Raw genomic sequence first — 16,875 nt, 5'->3', positions numbered from 1 at the left:
AAAAGTGAAACGGCCATTTATAGTGATTCAACGCAAAATCGCAAAACGAAAACAATAGTCCTTCAGGGACAAAGCTCCTTTGGACTAAAAAGTGAAAGCTTTCAGAGCTTACATTACGCTCAAAGGGACCCTTTTTCAACCTTTTGTGCGTTAAAATGTTCTTAAACTCTAAAATACAATTCAACAGCAATATCGCAAAATAATTTTTAAATCAGCATATCTTTAGAATTTCCGATACACATTCCCACCGCTCCGGAGATAAAAATGTTTTTCATACACTTTTGCCATTGCTTGCTTTGAAATCATTGAATTTGTTAATTAAAAATTCGTCAAAGTGTTACAAAATATGAAATCTATAATAAAACGAAGTCTAAATTAGGGTTTCAGATGCCCATATTCGGTGGAAGATTACGTTATTTAAAATTGGATGGCTTTAGGTAGCGTTGTTTTATCACAATGCGAGAAACATACATACATTGATGCAGATTCTTCATTATTTAATTTCTTTAAATATAACACAGGGCGATAATATTTGGTGGCAGCAATTTGAAAAGCAAATCGACATTTAAAATTTTCAACGCAAAATGCTTAAATGAAATTAATAGCCCTTCTGGCCTAACGTCCTTTGGGCTAGTAATAAATGGATGTATTACTGCATGGAATTTACTACTTACCTTACAACTAAGCAGCGGCAACTGCACAAGGTTTTGATGCGTTAATCACAATCCTTCAATATGTGCACCCTTCATCACTCGACACACGTCTACACCGTAATCAAATTCTTCCCGTACTCGTTGTAGCATGTCCGCTGTGATGGCCTGAGGTGCATACGTTATTCGACCAGAGCTGCACTAAGGGACATGAGCATTGAGGTACATAAATTCAGTCTGTGAACAAACCCCGAAGGAAGAAATCTCATGGTGTTAAATCCGGCGAACGGGGCGGCCAGGGACGAAGGTCGTTGCTTGCAGTTGCAGCATGTCAGATCCAGCATTGGTGAAGAACACGATTAAGAGGCTGTCATACATGCCTGTGAAAATGGGCGAAGAACCGTTCAGTTGCAAAATGTAATCGTCATCTCCGGTTATCTCTTGAAATGATATTTTTTTTATGAATTGTATTTATCTTTCTTCTTTACGACTTGTTTTTATTGTGTTTCTAGTTTTTTTTTTTTTTTTTTTTTTTTTTTTTTTTCATGTGCCCCGCTATTCTAAATAAAATTAAATCCATTGTAAGACAGGAGAACACCAATGCTAAATAAATGACATATATTATTAAGCTAAGCAAACACTTTAATGCTTACAGTCAGCAGCACTGACATCCTTTTGTAATGGTGTATTACGATTTTAGATTTTCTTTTCAATTTCAATAAAATTCCTTTCTTTTACCCACAGAAACCGTTGGTTTGTGTGACGTGCATCCGGTTGAAATGCTGCAAGACCAGGCCCAGTGCATCCTTGGTGACTATGTTCGTCATAAATACCCACGACAACCTACGCGGTTCGGCAGGTTGCTGCTACTCATCCCTTGTCTACGAGCTGTTAGCCCCCAAGCTGTTGAGAAACTTTTCTTCAAGGACACCATAGGAGACATACCTATTGAAAGACTCATTGGAGACATGTATCACATGGAACGATTAGAATGAAGTAAGTTCAAACAGCTTCAAAATACACTAATCTAATTGTAGAGTTATTTTTGGAAGCCGGAGAGGTGAAAAATTAACAACCGCCTTCGCCGGGAAGCGAACCACGGACCTCTGGAATACCGGGCCAGCGTGCAGAACCACTACACCACGAAGGCACGCTAGGAAAGTGGGAAAAATACCTTATATACTCCCCTTTTTAAAGAGCAAATAGGGTTTTCAGGGTACCCAATCGCCAAATCTTGGGTGTCGAGAAACCTCATCCAACACCCTTTTAGTTCGGGCGCCACTATAGAGACATTAGGTATTTTGGAAAGCCGGAGAGGTGAAACATTAACAACCGCCTTCGCCGAGAATCCAACCACGGACCTCTGGAATACCGGTCCAACGTGTAGAAACGCTCCACGAAGGCACGCTAGAAAAGTGGGAGAAATACTTCATATATTAATAAAACAAACTTCCCTCTCGCAAGACTCTTTCATAAGTTTTACAGGAAGCGAAATCTAATTTTAATGCGTTGATGACATGATATGAATGGAGATCAGTTTAGTTAAACCAAAGAATGTTATCAGTTTAAAGCAATTAAAATGTATTAAGAAAAAGTGTATTAAAACAATATTATCAGCTTAAAGCACATCTTTCAAAAAAGAGACCAATAAAGGACGTATTATTTTTTTTTCTTCTTACCACCACGCATATAAACTGAATCGCAAGACTTATGAAGTTTCTGATAATTTGAAATCAGAAATTGGCATCATAATACTGTAACCAGTGCGACAAACATGATAATGAAACTGTGAAGAACTTCGGAAAATATGACTACTTGGGAAACCACCGTTTTAAGAGACCACGAACGATACACCATAATGAAAATTGGTGATCAGTGTATATATTGGTGTATATATTGGTCAGTGATCAGTGTATTAATGTATATATTTTATTTTCTCTTTTAATTCGTATTTCATTTACTCCTGGCTAAGCAGGATAAAGACTTTGCACACGTCAAAGAGGGTACTGACTTTGATTTTCTGTTACGTATGTGCACCGTAATCAAATCCCCAATTGTTCGAAAGAACGAAGAACGAACAGTCGCATCAAAGCATTGCCCACTACTTTTATTGCATGCTTAACATTACGATATCCAGACCTCGCCGAGATTTCACAACAGATGGACGATACTGTCGTAGAGCTTCAAAGATTTGCCAATATATTGCTCATAATTTCTATACTGCCACAAAATTCGATACAACGCAACATTTAAGATGCAGCACGGCTATGTACATGTATTCCAAATTTCTGGATTTCGATTTTTTCATTTAGAAATCCAAGAGAACAAAACAGACTGGTAAAGACCTCTGGGTCGTATATGAATATGACCTGAGACCTAATTATAAAACAAGCATAGGTATGAAGAACATTTGTACTATGTTACCTATATACCCTTTGGAATAAAAATAATGATATAAGCTTAAAAAAATTTATTCTAAAACAAGGTTATTATATTACATTTATTAGTTTTACGGAATGTACAGGCGCGGTGAGATAGCTTCCCCGAAAAGCAAGTTTAGGTTTGCCATAAAACGACAAGGTTAATTGCCACATTTGGCGAGAAATCGCCCGTTTGGCAACAAATTTGGAGAACCTTCCGGAACGAATTCTTACCGGTTTAGTCCAAAATTTCTCGAATACAAGCCGAAAGCTACATAAACCCTGCTGGTTCGCAGTCAGTTAGTGTACCTCGTCTAGCGAACTGGTAGTCAAGTGTGTCTTGAAGTCTAGCGCCGAGTTGGTCGCCGAGTGCATCGAGAGAGTCTTTTAGTGTATCGTCGAGTTTTGTCTTAGAGTGTGCTGAGTCGAGAGCTGTACTCTTGTGTATGTCGAGTGCATCGCGAGTTGTAGCGTGGAGAGTCTCAAGAGTACGTGGAGTTCCGAGAACGACAGAACAGAGTCGGGAGCTGTACTCTGGTGCTTTGCAGTGAAGCTGTCTCGACCGTTAGAGCCTGATAGTGTGAAGGCTGTGTAGCTGATTGTGTCAACGTGTTTATAGTAGTTCTTCGACGACTGTAAAACGTGATTTTGTAGCTGTCCTGATTAATATGGCTAAATAAAGTGTGTTTCGATACTTCATCAAGTGTCGTCTTCACCTTCAAATCTACGAACCCCGTACGAACGTGAAGGAATAAAATAACGTAACAATATCTTCCTTTGGCGTCAAATATAGAGGAATGTACAAATCTTTTGATTTCATGCGTCGTTTTGTTGCATGAGGTGGTTTGAAAATGAAATTTAGCCATCATATGGAGATCAACTACAATAATTTTATTGTCAACTAGTATGTTCCAGGTCACACCGGATCTCTTCCTCGGCTTTGAAATTCCTTATTACAAACACCTCCCAACACCAGATGTGCAGTTCCCTCCAACGTTCCAAACTACTGGGAATTTTGGTGGCCTCTTTTTCACTGTCCTCCTTCACTGCAAGTCTGTCGCCACCTTTTTCCTCACTAGCTCCTAGTTCCTAGTTTGCTAATAAGCCACAATTAGCTTGCTGTTTTGTAAGCTATATTCTGGCTTTCTAAATTAGTGTGCCATTTGGACGCTTCAAATAGTGGCATGTTGAGGATGTGTCCCGGAGGGTAGACCAGCAGGTAAGAAGAGGGGTGTAACCATTTGGGTCACGTGTGCTCTCTTTGTTGGTTGCGAAGAATTCTAGTAAAATCCTAAAATGAGACTTTTTACAGGAAAATAAAGCTTTTAAAGTATTTGATAAAGTGCACAGTACAAGTCTTTAATCATGTAATCTTAAATAAGAGTTCATAAATCTATTAACAAGCTTATAATTACAATTTACCTTAAAGTCCACGTGACAGTTTCAAGACATACAGGGATTGGACAAAAATATGGAAACACCTTTAAAAAAACATGTTTCTTTGCTTAATATGGTGTAGGAAACCCGTTGACATCCAAAACAGCTTGCAGTCTTCTCGGAATGGATAAATACAGTTCCTGTGTGTTTGCCAAGGGAATATTATACCATTCTTCCTGCAAAACGGTGGCAAGTTCAGATAACGATGTTGGCGGTGGATAACGAGAACGCACTTTCCGTTCCAATGTAGACCACATAGGTTCGATAATATTCAGGTCTGGTGACTGTGGTGGCCAGGGGAGATGGGACAACTCATCCTCGTGCTCAGAAAACCAGTCCTGGACAATGTGAGCTGTGCGAACAGGGGCTTTGTCGTCTTGGAAGACACCATCACCATCGGGGAACAAAGTTTGTACCATGGGATGAACTTGATCGGCCAAAATGTTCACATAAGTCTTGGCAGTCATGTGCCCTGACACAGTTATCATGGGGCTAGCAGAGAACCACGATATGGCTGCCCAAACCATAACAGAACCCCCGCCATGTTTCACTCTTGGCAACAAGCAGTCTGTATTATAGGCTTGAGATGGCGTTCTCCAGACGTAAACTCCAGAAGTGGGAAACAATGTGAAAAAAGACTCGTCAGACCATATTACTCGCTTCCACTGCTCTATAGTCCAGGCTTTATGACTTAAACACCACCTTTTCCTGTTACGGGCATTAGAATCACTGATCAGTGGATTCTGAATTGCAGCACGGCCAGCAATTCCCTGTTTATGAAGCTCCCTTCTAACTGTTTTGGTACTCACAGGGTTCGGTAACACAACATTCATTTCAGCAGTAACTTTTGCAGCTGTGGTCTTCTTATTTTTCGTCACAATTGCCCATAATGATCGTCTGTCGCGATCACTCAGGACACACTTTCGTCCGCGCTGTGATTTAGCAGATGATGTTTTTCCGCTTTTCAAATATGCGGAATAAATCTTCGATACAGTACCTCTTGAAACACTAAACACCTCGGCTACCTTGCTTACGGAAGCACCTACCATACGTGCTCCAACAATTTGAACACGTTCGAAGTCTGTTAACTCTGACATAATGCAATTACAACCTCACATAACAGTACTCCGACAACAACTGAACTGTCTAGCACATTTACGAAGTTGTATAGATGGCGTCAGTAGTCAAAAACGCCAGCGCCACCTACATATTTCATTAAAATCAATCTTTCTTTTCAAACATGCATTTCACAAGGTGTTTCCATATTTTTGTCCATCCACTGTATCTTCTGCTTGGAATGATATTCATAACAAACCTAATAACAGTAATACATGAGAGCAGTTAATCAAATTCCAAATTACATAAATAAAATGCAGTAATTCTTTCTCGCTGCTTCTTTGTAACCCTATTATACGAGGAAGCCTTATGACGTCACTGCTTGTGACGTAACATCAAGAAACCGACATAACGTCAGATTACCGGCCGGCAAGTATTTAGAGTTAAACATACATTTTAAGTGTACAATGTAATGTTGCAATTGCCATTATTTTCTCGAATGAAGGAGGTTTAAATATTTTGCATATTACATAAAGATAAAGCGCTCTGTCTTGTTCGCACAGTGATGTATAAGTAGATATATAAATAATAAGATCTTACATTGCCCATATAGCCATTAATATCCCCTAACATTACGCCTCATGTTTTTGGGAAGGGAGAATATTGGGAGAAATATTTACGTGTGTCACGTGCCAGCATTACGTGTGTCACCTGCGTATTTACGTGCCAGGAACACTACAGGAACTCTAAGACAGCTCTTTGGTAATCATTGGCTGAGAAAGTTACAACGCATGCTGATATACTGCAGTACTGCTTATTCATATGTTGTTGACTCGTAAGAAGAGTAGTATATATTGAAAATTTATTCACAAAGCTGTGATTAAGATTTGGGATATTTTATTTCATTTGCCGTTGCTCTCATTCTTATATTTGCAATATATTTCGAAATATAACGATTTCAAATCAGATGAACCATTTGTAATAATCTTATATGAAAGGAATGTTACCTAACTTTCCTTGTACAATTTTTCTTGTACAAAATTTTCCTTGTACAAATTTCCTTCTACAGCATTTTTTATACTATTCAAATGTACTCAGATATTACCATTCAAAATTTAAAAGAGATGAAAGAAGCAAAATTTTTACTTTCTGTCTTAATTCCTTCTATTATAATTTGTTATATATCATGTCTCTTAATTCAACAATAAAAATTAGCTCTCCGCAAAAATATAACTTTATAAAACAAGGTATAATTTTGCAAAATAATTTTAAATTGAATATTGAAATTTTAAAAAATTATCCTATTGGTTTACATTAGCATTATTAGAACAAAATTTCTAGTGCACAAATTTCTTTTTTGGAATTAAAAATGCAACCATGCTCATTATTTTTTTATTTATAAATTGGTCTATTTAATGCTATTCCTTTCCAAAAACATACCTTTTATAGAGAGAAATAAAGCCGCCCACACGGAAAAGTGGTTAGTGACTTTGCTGTCTCGAAAGCCCCAGATTCGAATCCCGGAGAAGGTATGGATGTAATATGTCCGTCCCTTCATAGTTGGCAATGTTGGCCCACCCATTAAGCTGCCTGCATAATAAAGAGGCCGCAACTTCCGGCCTTAGTAGGGGCCAGTGCCAATAAACAGTTACAACCTACCATCAGGACCAAAAACGAAATACAAAGAAATAAATGTTAGGTTGTCTAAAAGGTTATGACACTTTTTTTCTATGTTCTTCAAAGGTCCATTATTAAGATCAAGGATCAGTCAATTTTATATTGCCCGCTTTGTTCGATAACTTTAAAGTTTCTTTCAATAAATTTTGTAATTCTGCATTCACAAAAGAGCACAACTTTATTTGCGAAAAGCTAAACTAAGTGCTGATTTACGGACTCATCTGAATTGGATATACCACGAAAGAAATTTTGAAGAGAGCGAAACAAGTGAAACTCTGAGGGCACAAGATTAGTTGAGTATGATAAGCATTGGAACACTTTTCATCTTAGCTCCAATAATTTTTGTCAGGTGATCAAATTTGCGCGTGGTTTGTTTCCAAGCTTCTACCAACTAGCCAACAAATCATTTCGAATGTGTTTTATTGCCAAATGGACATTTTTAACGAATTCTTCTTCCAGAAACTTCCAGAGCTCATTAATTGTATAAGAACTGCATTCCATTCAGATAACGAGGGAATACATGATAAAAAATTATTGGAGTGTGGATGAAAACTGTTACCTCGCGTATATTATACCCTCAGATCTTGTACTCTCAGTTTTTCACTTGTTTTGCTCTCTTCAAAATTTCTTTCTTGGTATAACATCCAATCCAGATGAGGCCTGGATAAACTTTTCGTAGATGCTTTTCGTTCTATGTTCTTTTATGAATGAGGAATTACGAAGCTCATTAAAAGAAAGTAAACAATTATCGAACAAAACGAGCACTATACTACTGACTGATTATTGTTCTTTATATAAATGAGATTGTTTTTTATATAAATGAGTTCCTTTGCAGGACACAGAAAAAATGTGTCTGGACTTTTCAGACAGAAAGATATAAGATATAACTGAACAAGATTAAGTAAGTCAGTATCTTAGATTTAGAAAATAAGCTTTTCTTTATGAGAATCAAAGCAGTGCTGCCATCTGTCAGCTACATTTGGAATGACACGGTATTAGAGTATCTTCTATAGCATTTGAGGTTTTTTAACGAAATAAATATTTAAAGCTTGTAATGTCGGATAGGGTGTGAGTAAAAATTTAGGATTCCAAATTTCTCTCCAAAAAGCATCTGTTGAAGTATTTTCGGAAGATTAAATTAGAAACTTCCAATGCCGCCAACCCAATCACCTAGCGAATACAGCAGACTTTTCTTACTGCGTTGTCTGAAAGTTCAAGTTTTCACTCACACGATCTCTGACGCAAACAATCTTAATAACGCATTTCCTCTATTTGGGTATTTTGGGCAAGATATTCCTTGTCGCGTTATCATTATAGTCTATCACTTTAGAACAGGCTCTTCATTTTTTTATCACCTGTCTAACCTTTTAACCATGGTAACGACAGCTGAGAAAGATGGTTGGAGTCGCTAATTTTTTTTTCCTCCACTTAATTTAGCATGCTTAGCTTCATGAAAAGCGCACAAACGAAGACTGACTTTATCTATATTTTCAATTAATGTGGAGGAAATGAGTGCTGTGCGGGGATGACGAAGCACTATATGATCGTAAATAAGGAAGGGACGTTAAGACCTTGAAGGACCTATTTTAAACCAATGCATTATAATAATATACACTTTAACACAGAAGTACTGGGAGATGGCAGTAATACTTTATAGTCATGGAAGGCTGCGTTGAAGAAGATAAGCGTGATTGACGAATCCAAGATATTGAGTGTATCTAACCATGTCTAGTTGTATTTATTGGTATTTACAATAAATGTTTTGCTGCACTTTGGAAATATATATATAATGTTATATGCCATATCCAGAGTTTATTTAATTCAAACTCTTTTATTACTACCACTAGATGAAAATTCTTAACCCATTTTGGCAAGTTTCAATTGTAAAATGGCTGTTCTTGTTTTTTATTTACATGTAAATATATCTGTACATATAAAGAAAAAGTGCTTATTTTATAATCTCACTCTTTCTAATTAAATTACTCACATTATTCTAATCATACTGTTTTATAAATTTATTAAAAGGATATGTTTTTGATTTTTACTTTCTATATTTAAATCTGTTATGAATTTATTTTAATATATTTAATGTATTTACTCTAGGATTTTGTTTTCAGGAGAGTTAACTGTAAAGAAGAATAAGAAAACATTAAGAAATATGAGTTATTAAATAAAAAGAAGCGGAACTTATCGACGATGTAACATGAGATTGGCATGGAATTGAAAGACAACCAACCTTTTCAAAAATGTTACTTATATGTCTGTTACCCTGCTAAGACCTAAGACATAAATGTACTTTACATCGTAAATGATTTTTAAATAAATGTACAGTGTTCTGTGTTATCTTACTGCTCTTTCCTTTCATCTCGGCAAATTTTGCCTGAATCCAGATAGTTCACACAGCTGCTTATATAACTATCATCGCAAAATTATTTTGCCTGAATCCAGATAGTTCACACAGCTGCTTATATAACTATCATCGCAAAATTATTTTGCCTGAATCCAGATAGTTCACACAGCTGCTCATATTACTATCATCGCATAATTATTTTGCCTGAATCCAGATAGTTCACACAGCTGCTTATATTACTATCATCGCATAATTATTTTGCCTGAATCCAGATAGTTCACACATCTGCTTATATTACTATCATCGCATAAGCTTATATTACTATCATCGCATAATTATTTTGCCTGAATCCAGATAGTTCACACAGCTGCTTATAACTATAAAACCCCAACTGTTACTCGGCATACGTTGTAGTGCTACTTAAAGGAAAGAAAATGTTTGGGTTTTAATTCTGAGTATTGAACTTTTGATTATATATAACAAATTATATGATTCTGTGAAACATTTCAAAATTTCATTACATATCTATATAGATGTACGTAAATGTTAATCGTAATGGAATACAGCAAGATTTAAATCAGCGTGCAGTTTTCGTCTGGATAGTGCACAGTGCGTACTTGAAAGTTTTCCAATCTTGTTTCCCGTTGCTCGTCTGTTTCAGACAAACGGGCTTAAGCAGTGCATACTTGAACATTTTCCAGTTTTGCTTCCTGTTGCTCGTTTATTTCTCAAGCTCGTGCTGCTTTTTTGCTTTAGTGATTGAGGTGTAGATCGAGCAATCATTTTTTTGTTTTTTGGCATAATTAATTTCATAGCGAAAGTAGTGCTTTATGACGACTATATCAAAATCACTTTCAAAAAAAAAAAATTTGCCAATTGCATAAGACTTATATCCCCAAAGCATTACTAATATTATAATAATTATAAAAGATAAAAAAATCTGAAAGGTTTCAGATTTTAAATTACGTCCAAAGGGGCGTTTTTTTAACGTTTGGTGAGTTACCTTTATTTATTAAATATCATGTTCTTTAATTAAACCATAAAATTTAGTTTAGTTTAATAGCAATATCACAAAATAACTTTAAAATGAGCATATCTTTAGAATTTCCGATACACAGTTCAACGCGCTGGAGATAAAAATACAGTACCCCTCGTAGAGTGTTTCCATTGCTCGCTTTTAAATCGTAGAGTTTGTTACTCCAAAATTCGTTAAAGTTTTACAAAATATAAAATCGATAATAAAGTAAATTCCAAATTTCAAATTTGGGATTTCAGATGCCCATATTCGCAGTAGGATTACGTCTTTCAAAATTGAATGGCTATAGGTACCGTTGTTTTATCACAGTGCGATAAATAGACATACATTTATGCAGATTTTTATTTATTCAATTTCTTCAAATATAATGCAGGACTCTAACATTTGGTGGCAACAGTCTGAAAAGTGAACCGACATTTATAAGAGTCCGACGCAAAATGTCAAAACGGAAGTAATAGTCCTTCGGGACTCAAATCCCTTTGGACTAAAAAGGGTGTGAGGAAATAACACGCAGGTTAATACGTGAGAAATTAAATATTTTACGCTTTACTGAACGATAAAACTTTCAAATATTTAAATTTTGGCAGTGGCACCACATTTCTCTTAAATAGCCGAGTTTGTTTATTAATTTCGAGCTATAGTAATATAATTGTGTTTTCCCAAGTGGCAACACAATTCTTTTATATCGCCGAATTTTCTAATTAAACTTACTTGCTCTTACTTTTTGCAGAGTGACAACGCGAAAGCTTTTAAATTTCTGAGTTTTTAATCAGAAGTTCGTTAAATTAGCGTAAAATGAATATGTATATGTTACCGTGAAAGACCGAAATTGGAGAATATCGAATTTCACCGGAGAATGTCAACATTCACCAAATACGTCGGTGAAAGATCGAATATTTCTTTACATTCTTGTACATTCGGACCCTCACCGGTGTATGTCGACAATCACAGATATGCTCTGGTGTAGGTCGAAAAGAGAGGAGAATGTGTACACGCTGCCATTCCAAAAGGAAGTGTTCCACAAATAAATGCAGTTGTAAAAGCAAGGGCCTCTTGTGCAATTCAAAGTGTCATAATAGTTTAAGTTGTTTCAATAAATAAGATTTGAATCACATAATTTGGTAAGTTTATAACTTCTATTATTTTCCTTTCTCATTTTGAATGTACTGTGTATTTCAAGTTCTTATATTCTGAAGTTCTTATTCTGAGTCTCAAGTGCGTTTTTTCGCGAATGAATTACGGAGAAGGAAATATAATATTCTTATATGTTCAACATTTACTATTAGTACATAGTGAATGTCGACATTCACCGGTGTAAGTCAGAAATAAGAATATTTGGAAAATATTTCGGACATACACCAAGCGACTATGTGAATGTTGACATTCACTGGTGAAAGTCAATATTCTCCAGATTTCGGTGTTTCACCGTAACATATATAAAGTATAAAATATATAAAGTATATAACATATAAAGAGTAGGGATCACATGGGCTGGTTTTTGAGAAATCTAATCTAGACATTGACCCTTCTCTTGTTTTGAAGGTCAAAACTGTCATAAAGATCGGAATTAGACTATAGATTTGTATTTTAAAAAAAATTATAGAAAAAGACTAGAACAGCTAAAAGAAATACTAGAATAGCTAAACGCCGATATAGAATATAGACCTTTAAAAAGACTAGAATAGCTAAACGCCTATACAGAATATAGACCTTTAGAAAGACTAGAATAGCTAAACGCATATATAGAATATAGACCTTTAGAAAGACTAGAATAGCTAAACGCCTATATATAGACCTTTAGAAAGACTAGAATAGCTAAACGCCTATACAGAATATAGACCTTTAGAAAGGCTAGAATAGCTAAACGCCTGTATAGAATATAGACCTTTAGAAACACTAGAATAGCTAAACATCTGGCCTGCACGGAAATAATGGTTCGCCAAATAAAACTGAGAAGAAAGGAAAACAACGTTAATTAAGTTAGATTGCACTTAAGTAGAAGCGTTTTCAAATAATTGAACACCACCGACTTCCTCCACTGTAACTGAATGAATTTATTTCCATTAATCTTTCAATTGCAGAGAAAGAAGGCGATACTGTTCAATCGCTGAAAGTGCTTCTGCTCAAATAATATCTGCGTCAGTTAACATTGTATTTCCTTGCAGTTGGCTTGTAATATTAATTAAGGCTTTTCACAAAAGCCGTATTTAACGTACATTTTTTTACATCAGACTTAAAACAAGATTGTTTTCGGTTGCTACTGCAGTGTTTTTATCCTGCAATACTTAATATAAATTTATTTTTTATTGACTGGCAAAATTTTATCTGTCAGTGGTTTCGCCATATGTTTTCAGCATTTTTCAGGAGGTTTATTAAAAATCAAATAAATTACACTTGGGAAATAAACTGCAGATTAGTTTAAAAAGTCCTGAGATATATTACCTTACACAAGTATAATTTTTCAATTTCGTTTTTTCTGAATAATACTTACTTCACATACGACACAATGTACAAACTTACAATATCTAGTATATCCCAAACATAAAATATGTTCAAGTATGAAAAATCACAGAGGCATTTTAAGCTTATAAAAACATAAACACACATAATTAAACACATAAAAGACAATTTGAATTCCGTTAATAAATTTCCAGACAAAGAAGAAATCATTTCGTTTAGACAGAAAATTGTAAAAATAAATAAGAAATAAAACAAAAGAGAGTTTAATCAATTTAATGAATTTAATTAATAGTATTAATTAAGTTTTAAGAAATAAAGATAGCAACTTTATCGACTTTAAGAACAAGACGTTTAGTGGCTAACCAAAATACAGAAGTTTCAAATTATTTCTATAGACTTACCCCTCCAAGATATAAAGGTATTACACTTTAATAATAAATATTTATTGTTTTAATCACCTCTGCCACGTTCTCACATGTGATTTATTAACACTGAGGGGGAAGTAATCTGCATCTGAACCGATAACTGCTGAAAATAATAAAACTCTGCTTATTTGGTTTTTAATAAATTTGAAAGCGTTCACAATAATTCTGCAGTCGCAGTTTTTTACGTAACCGTAACCTAAATTGAGAAGTTCAACTTTAGATTTTCGCGAATACGAATTATATGTCGTCACAACAGTTTACACTATAGCACATTTCAACTTAAAACGCATCATCATACAAACTCTGTCCTTTTAAAATTCGTACAATGCTTTAAAAAAATAGATCGGATTTTTAATTACGAAATGCTAGAGCAACAGTTAAAAGCCTGCTATGCCAATAGCACATGCGTAACTCTTGCTTTTAACTGTTGCAAAACTAGCTCTAGCTTTATCTTGTTGCAAAAACGAATAATAACCAAATCTAACAGAATGCAAGGAAAACAATGTTAATTGAGGTAAATTGCATTTAAACAGAAGCGCTTTCAGCGAATGAACAGCACTGCCTTCTTCAGCTGCAAACAATCGAATTTGTTCTATTTAATGTTACATTTAGCTGCGGAAGAAAAGAAAGTGTGGTAAATCTTTACATTATGGTAACTTGGCGACCAACTCTGCTATAGCAACCTGCTAGATTTTTTTTTTTTTTTTGACGCCATTTTGTTTTCACGAAGTAAAGGCATTTTTTTTTTCTTTTTTTTTTACTCTACACTTTTTCCAACAATCTGCTAGCCGAATTACGCTTATGCTAGAACCTTTCATGGAACAAAAGTGCTTAATCATGACGAAGATTAGGTGCGAAATTGGGAGAAAGTGTAGAATCGTCCACTGCTTGCCGCGTTTTTAAGAATTGCATATACACGGTATCCATGTACACGTCGATCCATTTTCACTTAAAAAAGAACAACCCAGAATTGCACAAAAATGGCATTGCGCACACTCATGACTTTATCCATGTACACATCGACCTATTTTCACTTAAAAAGTCAAAGAAAATTGACAAAAATCCAATTCTTCTTACTCTTGTAAAAAGCGCCAAACAAATAAGTGGACGATTCTGCACTTTAGCAGCGAAATTGTTTCTAAGTGCTTTAGCTAAAATCCCATTGGAATTTTCCGGAAAATGTCACATTACATGTCTCATGATCTCTCATTTCTCTGAGACAAAATAATCTGTGATATTCGAACTCTGTACTTCTCAGATTATTGCTGAAGTCTGAGCTAGTAACCTTTATCGCTTTACCAAAATGTCGCCAAACTACCTGTTACCATATTCTAAAGATTAGCCGAAAGTCTTTCGACTGACGTCAAGTCTGTGTTAACTAACATTTTGTTTTTGTCTCTTTCTCAGGCTTGTAATTTAAAGACCTTTCACAAAAGCCTTTAATATATATTTTTTAGTTCAGACTTAAACAACATTTTTTGTTTACTTCAAAAGTAACCGCATGTGAAACTACACATGTAAACAATCTCGAAAGATAAACTACTAATATAAAATAGCTTTAGAAGAAAACCTGAAGATGTTTCGATATGCAATATTTTTTCCATTTTTATCTTTTAATTATTCTCTTTACACTTATATTTTAAACCACACTAAAGCGTACATGTCAGTTTACTTACGGACACTGTTTATTTTCCATCATATGAATGAAAATGCTTTCGAGTGTATTTATACTTCAATGTTCATTTGTTTACATATCATAGCATACTGAAATAGATTAAAGAATGAAATTAATTCATTCATTTAGCTATGTTAATCTTGTTATTGAAAAATATTAAACTTTTTTCATATAGTGTACTTGCACATAAAATATAAAATTTGAAAGACACTTAACTGACAATAAAACTCTAAATTTCAAATTTTCAATTAAAGGACAAACCCCTCAAGACAGCATTTTCCCTGCAGTAAGGTGATTTTTCATTTGTTTACATATCATAGCATACTGAAATAAAGTAATTAAAGAATGAAATTAATTCATTCGTTTAGTATAGTTATGTTAATCTCGTTATTGCAAAATATTGAACTTTTTTCATATAGTGTACTTACAAATAAAATATAAAATTTGAAAGACACTTAATTGGCAAAAAAACTCTAAATTTCAAATTTTCAATTAAAGGACAAACCCTTCAAGACAGCATTTTCCCTGCAGTAAGGTGATTTTTCATTTGTTTACATATCATAGCATACTGAAATAAATTAAAGAATGAAATTAATTCATTCATTTAGTTATGTTAATCTCGTTATTGAAAAATATTAAACTTTTCTTATATAGTGTACTTGCATTTAAAATATAAAATTTGAAAGACACTTAATTGGCAATAAAACTCTAAATTTCAAATTTTCAATTAAAGGACAAACCCTTCAAGACAGCATTTTCCCCGCAGTAAGGTGATTTTTCATTTGTTTACATATCCTAGCACACTGAAATAAATTAAAGAATGAAATTAATTCATTGATTTAGTTATGTTAATCTTGTTATTGAAAAATATTAAACTTTTTTCATATAGTGTACTTGCACATAAAATATAAAATTTGAAAGACACTTAACTGACAATAAAACTCTAAATTTCAAATTTTCAATTAAAGGACAAACCCTTCAAGACAGCATTTTCCCTGCAGTAAGGTGATTTTTCATTTGTTTACATATCATAGCATACTGAAATAAATTAAAGAATGAAATTAATTCATTCATTTAGTTATGTTAATCTCGTTATTGAAAAATATTAAACTTTTCTCATATAGTGTACTTGCATTTAAAATATAAAATTTGAAAGACACTTAATTGGCAATAAAACTCTAAATTTCAAATTTTCAATTAAAGGACAAACCCTTCAAGACAGCATTTTCCCCGCAGTAAGGTGATTTTTCATTTGTTTACATATCCTAGCACACTGAAATAAATTAAAGAATGAAATTAATTCATTGATTTAGTTATGTTAATCTTGTTATTGAAAAATATTAAACTTTTTTCATATAGTGTACTTGCACATAAAATATAAAATTTGAAAGACACTTAACTGACAATAAAACTCTAAATTTCAAATTTTCAATTAAAGGACAAACCCCTCAAGACAGCATTTTCCCTGCAGTAAGGTGATTTTTCATTTGTTTACATATCATAGCATACTGAAATAAAGTAATTAAAGAATGAAATTAATTCATTCGTTTAGTATAGTTATGTTAATCTCGTTATTGAAAAATATTGAACTTTTTTCATATAGTGTACTTACAAATAAAATATAAAATTTGAAAGACACTTAATTGGCAAAAAAACTCTAAATTTCAAATTTTCAATTAAAGGACAAAC

General features: G+C 34.1%; 1 protein-coding gene across 1 annotated transcript in view; it reads left to right on the top strand.

Moving 5' to 3' along the window:
- Window positions 1–9,583, top strand: part of dsf (nuclear receptor dissatisfaction) — a 211,881-nt gene extending 202,298 nt beyond the window's left edge. The window contains exons 7-8 of the mRNA XM_035353724.2: window positions 1,395–1,646; window positions 9,358–9,583. Of these exons, the coding sequence (XP_035209615.2) occupies window positions 1,395–1,645 (251 nt within the window). The 3' untranslated portion in view covers window position 1,646; window positions 9,358–9,583. The remainder of the gene's footprint in view (window positions 1–1,394; window positions 1,647–9,357) is intronic.
- The last annotated feature ends 7,292 nt before the right edge of the window (window positions 9,584–16,875 follow it).

The sequence above is a fragment of the Stegodyphus dumicola genome, chromosome 11, assembly GCF_044657685.1.
Source record: "Stegodyphus dumicola isolate Sdum_Otavi_A_Nest chromosome 11, ASM4465768v1".
In the NCBI taxonomy this organism is placed as follows: Eukaryota; Metazoa; Arthropoda; class Arachnida; order Araneae; family Eresidae; genus Stegodyphus; species Stegodyphus dumicola.
The sequence above is the reverse complement of the archived record's forward strand: the minus strand, read 5'-3'. Positions and strand labels throughout refer to the sequence as shown.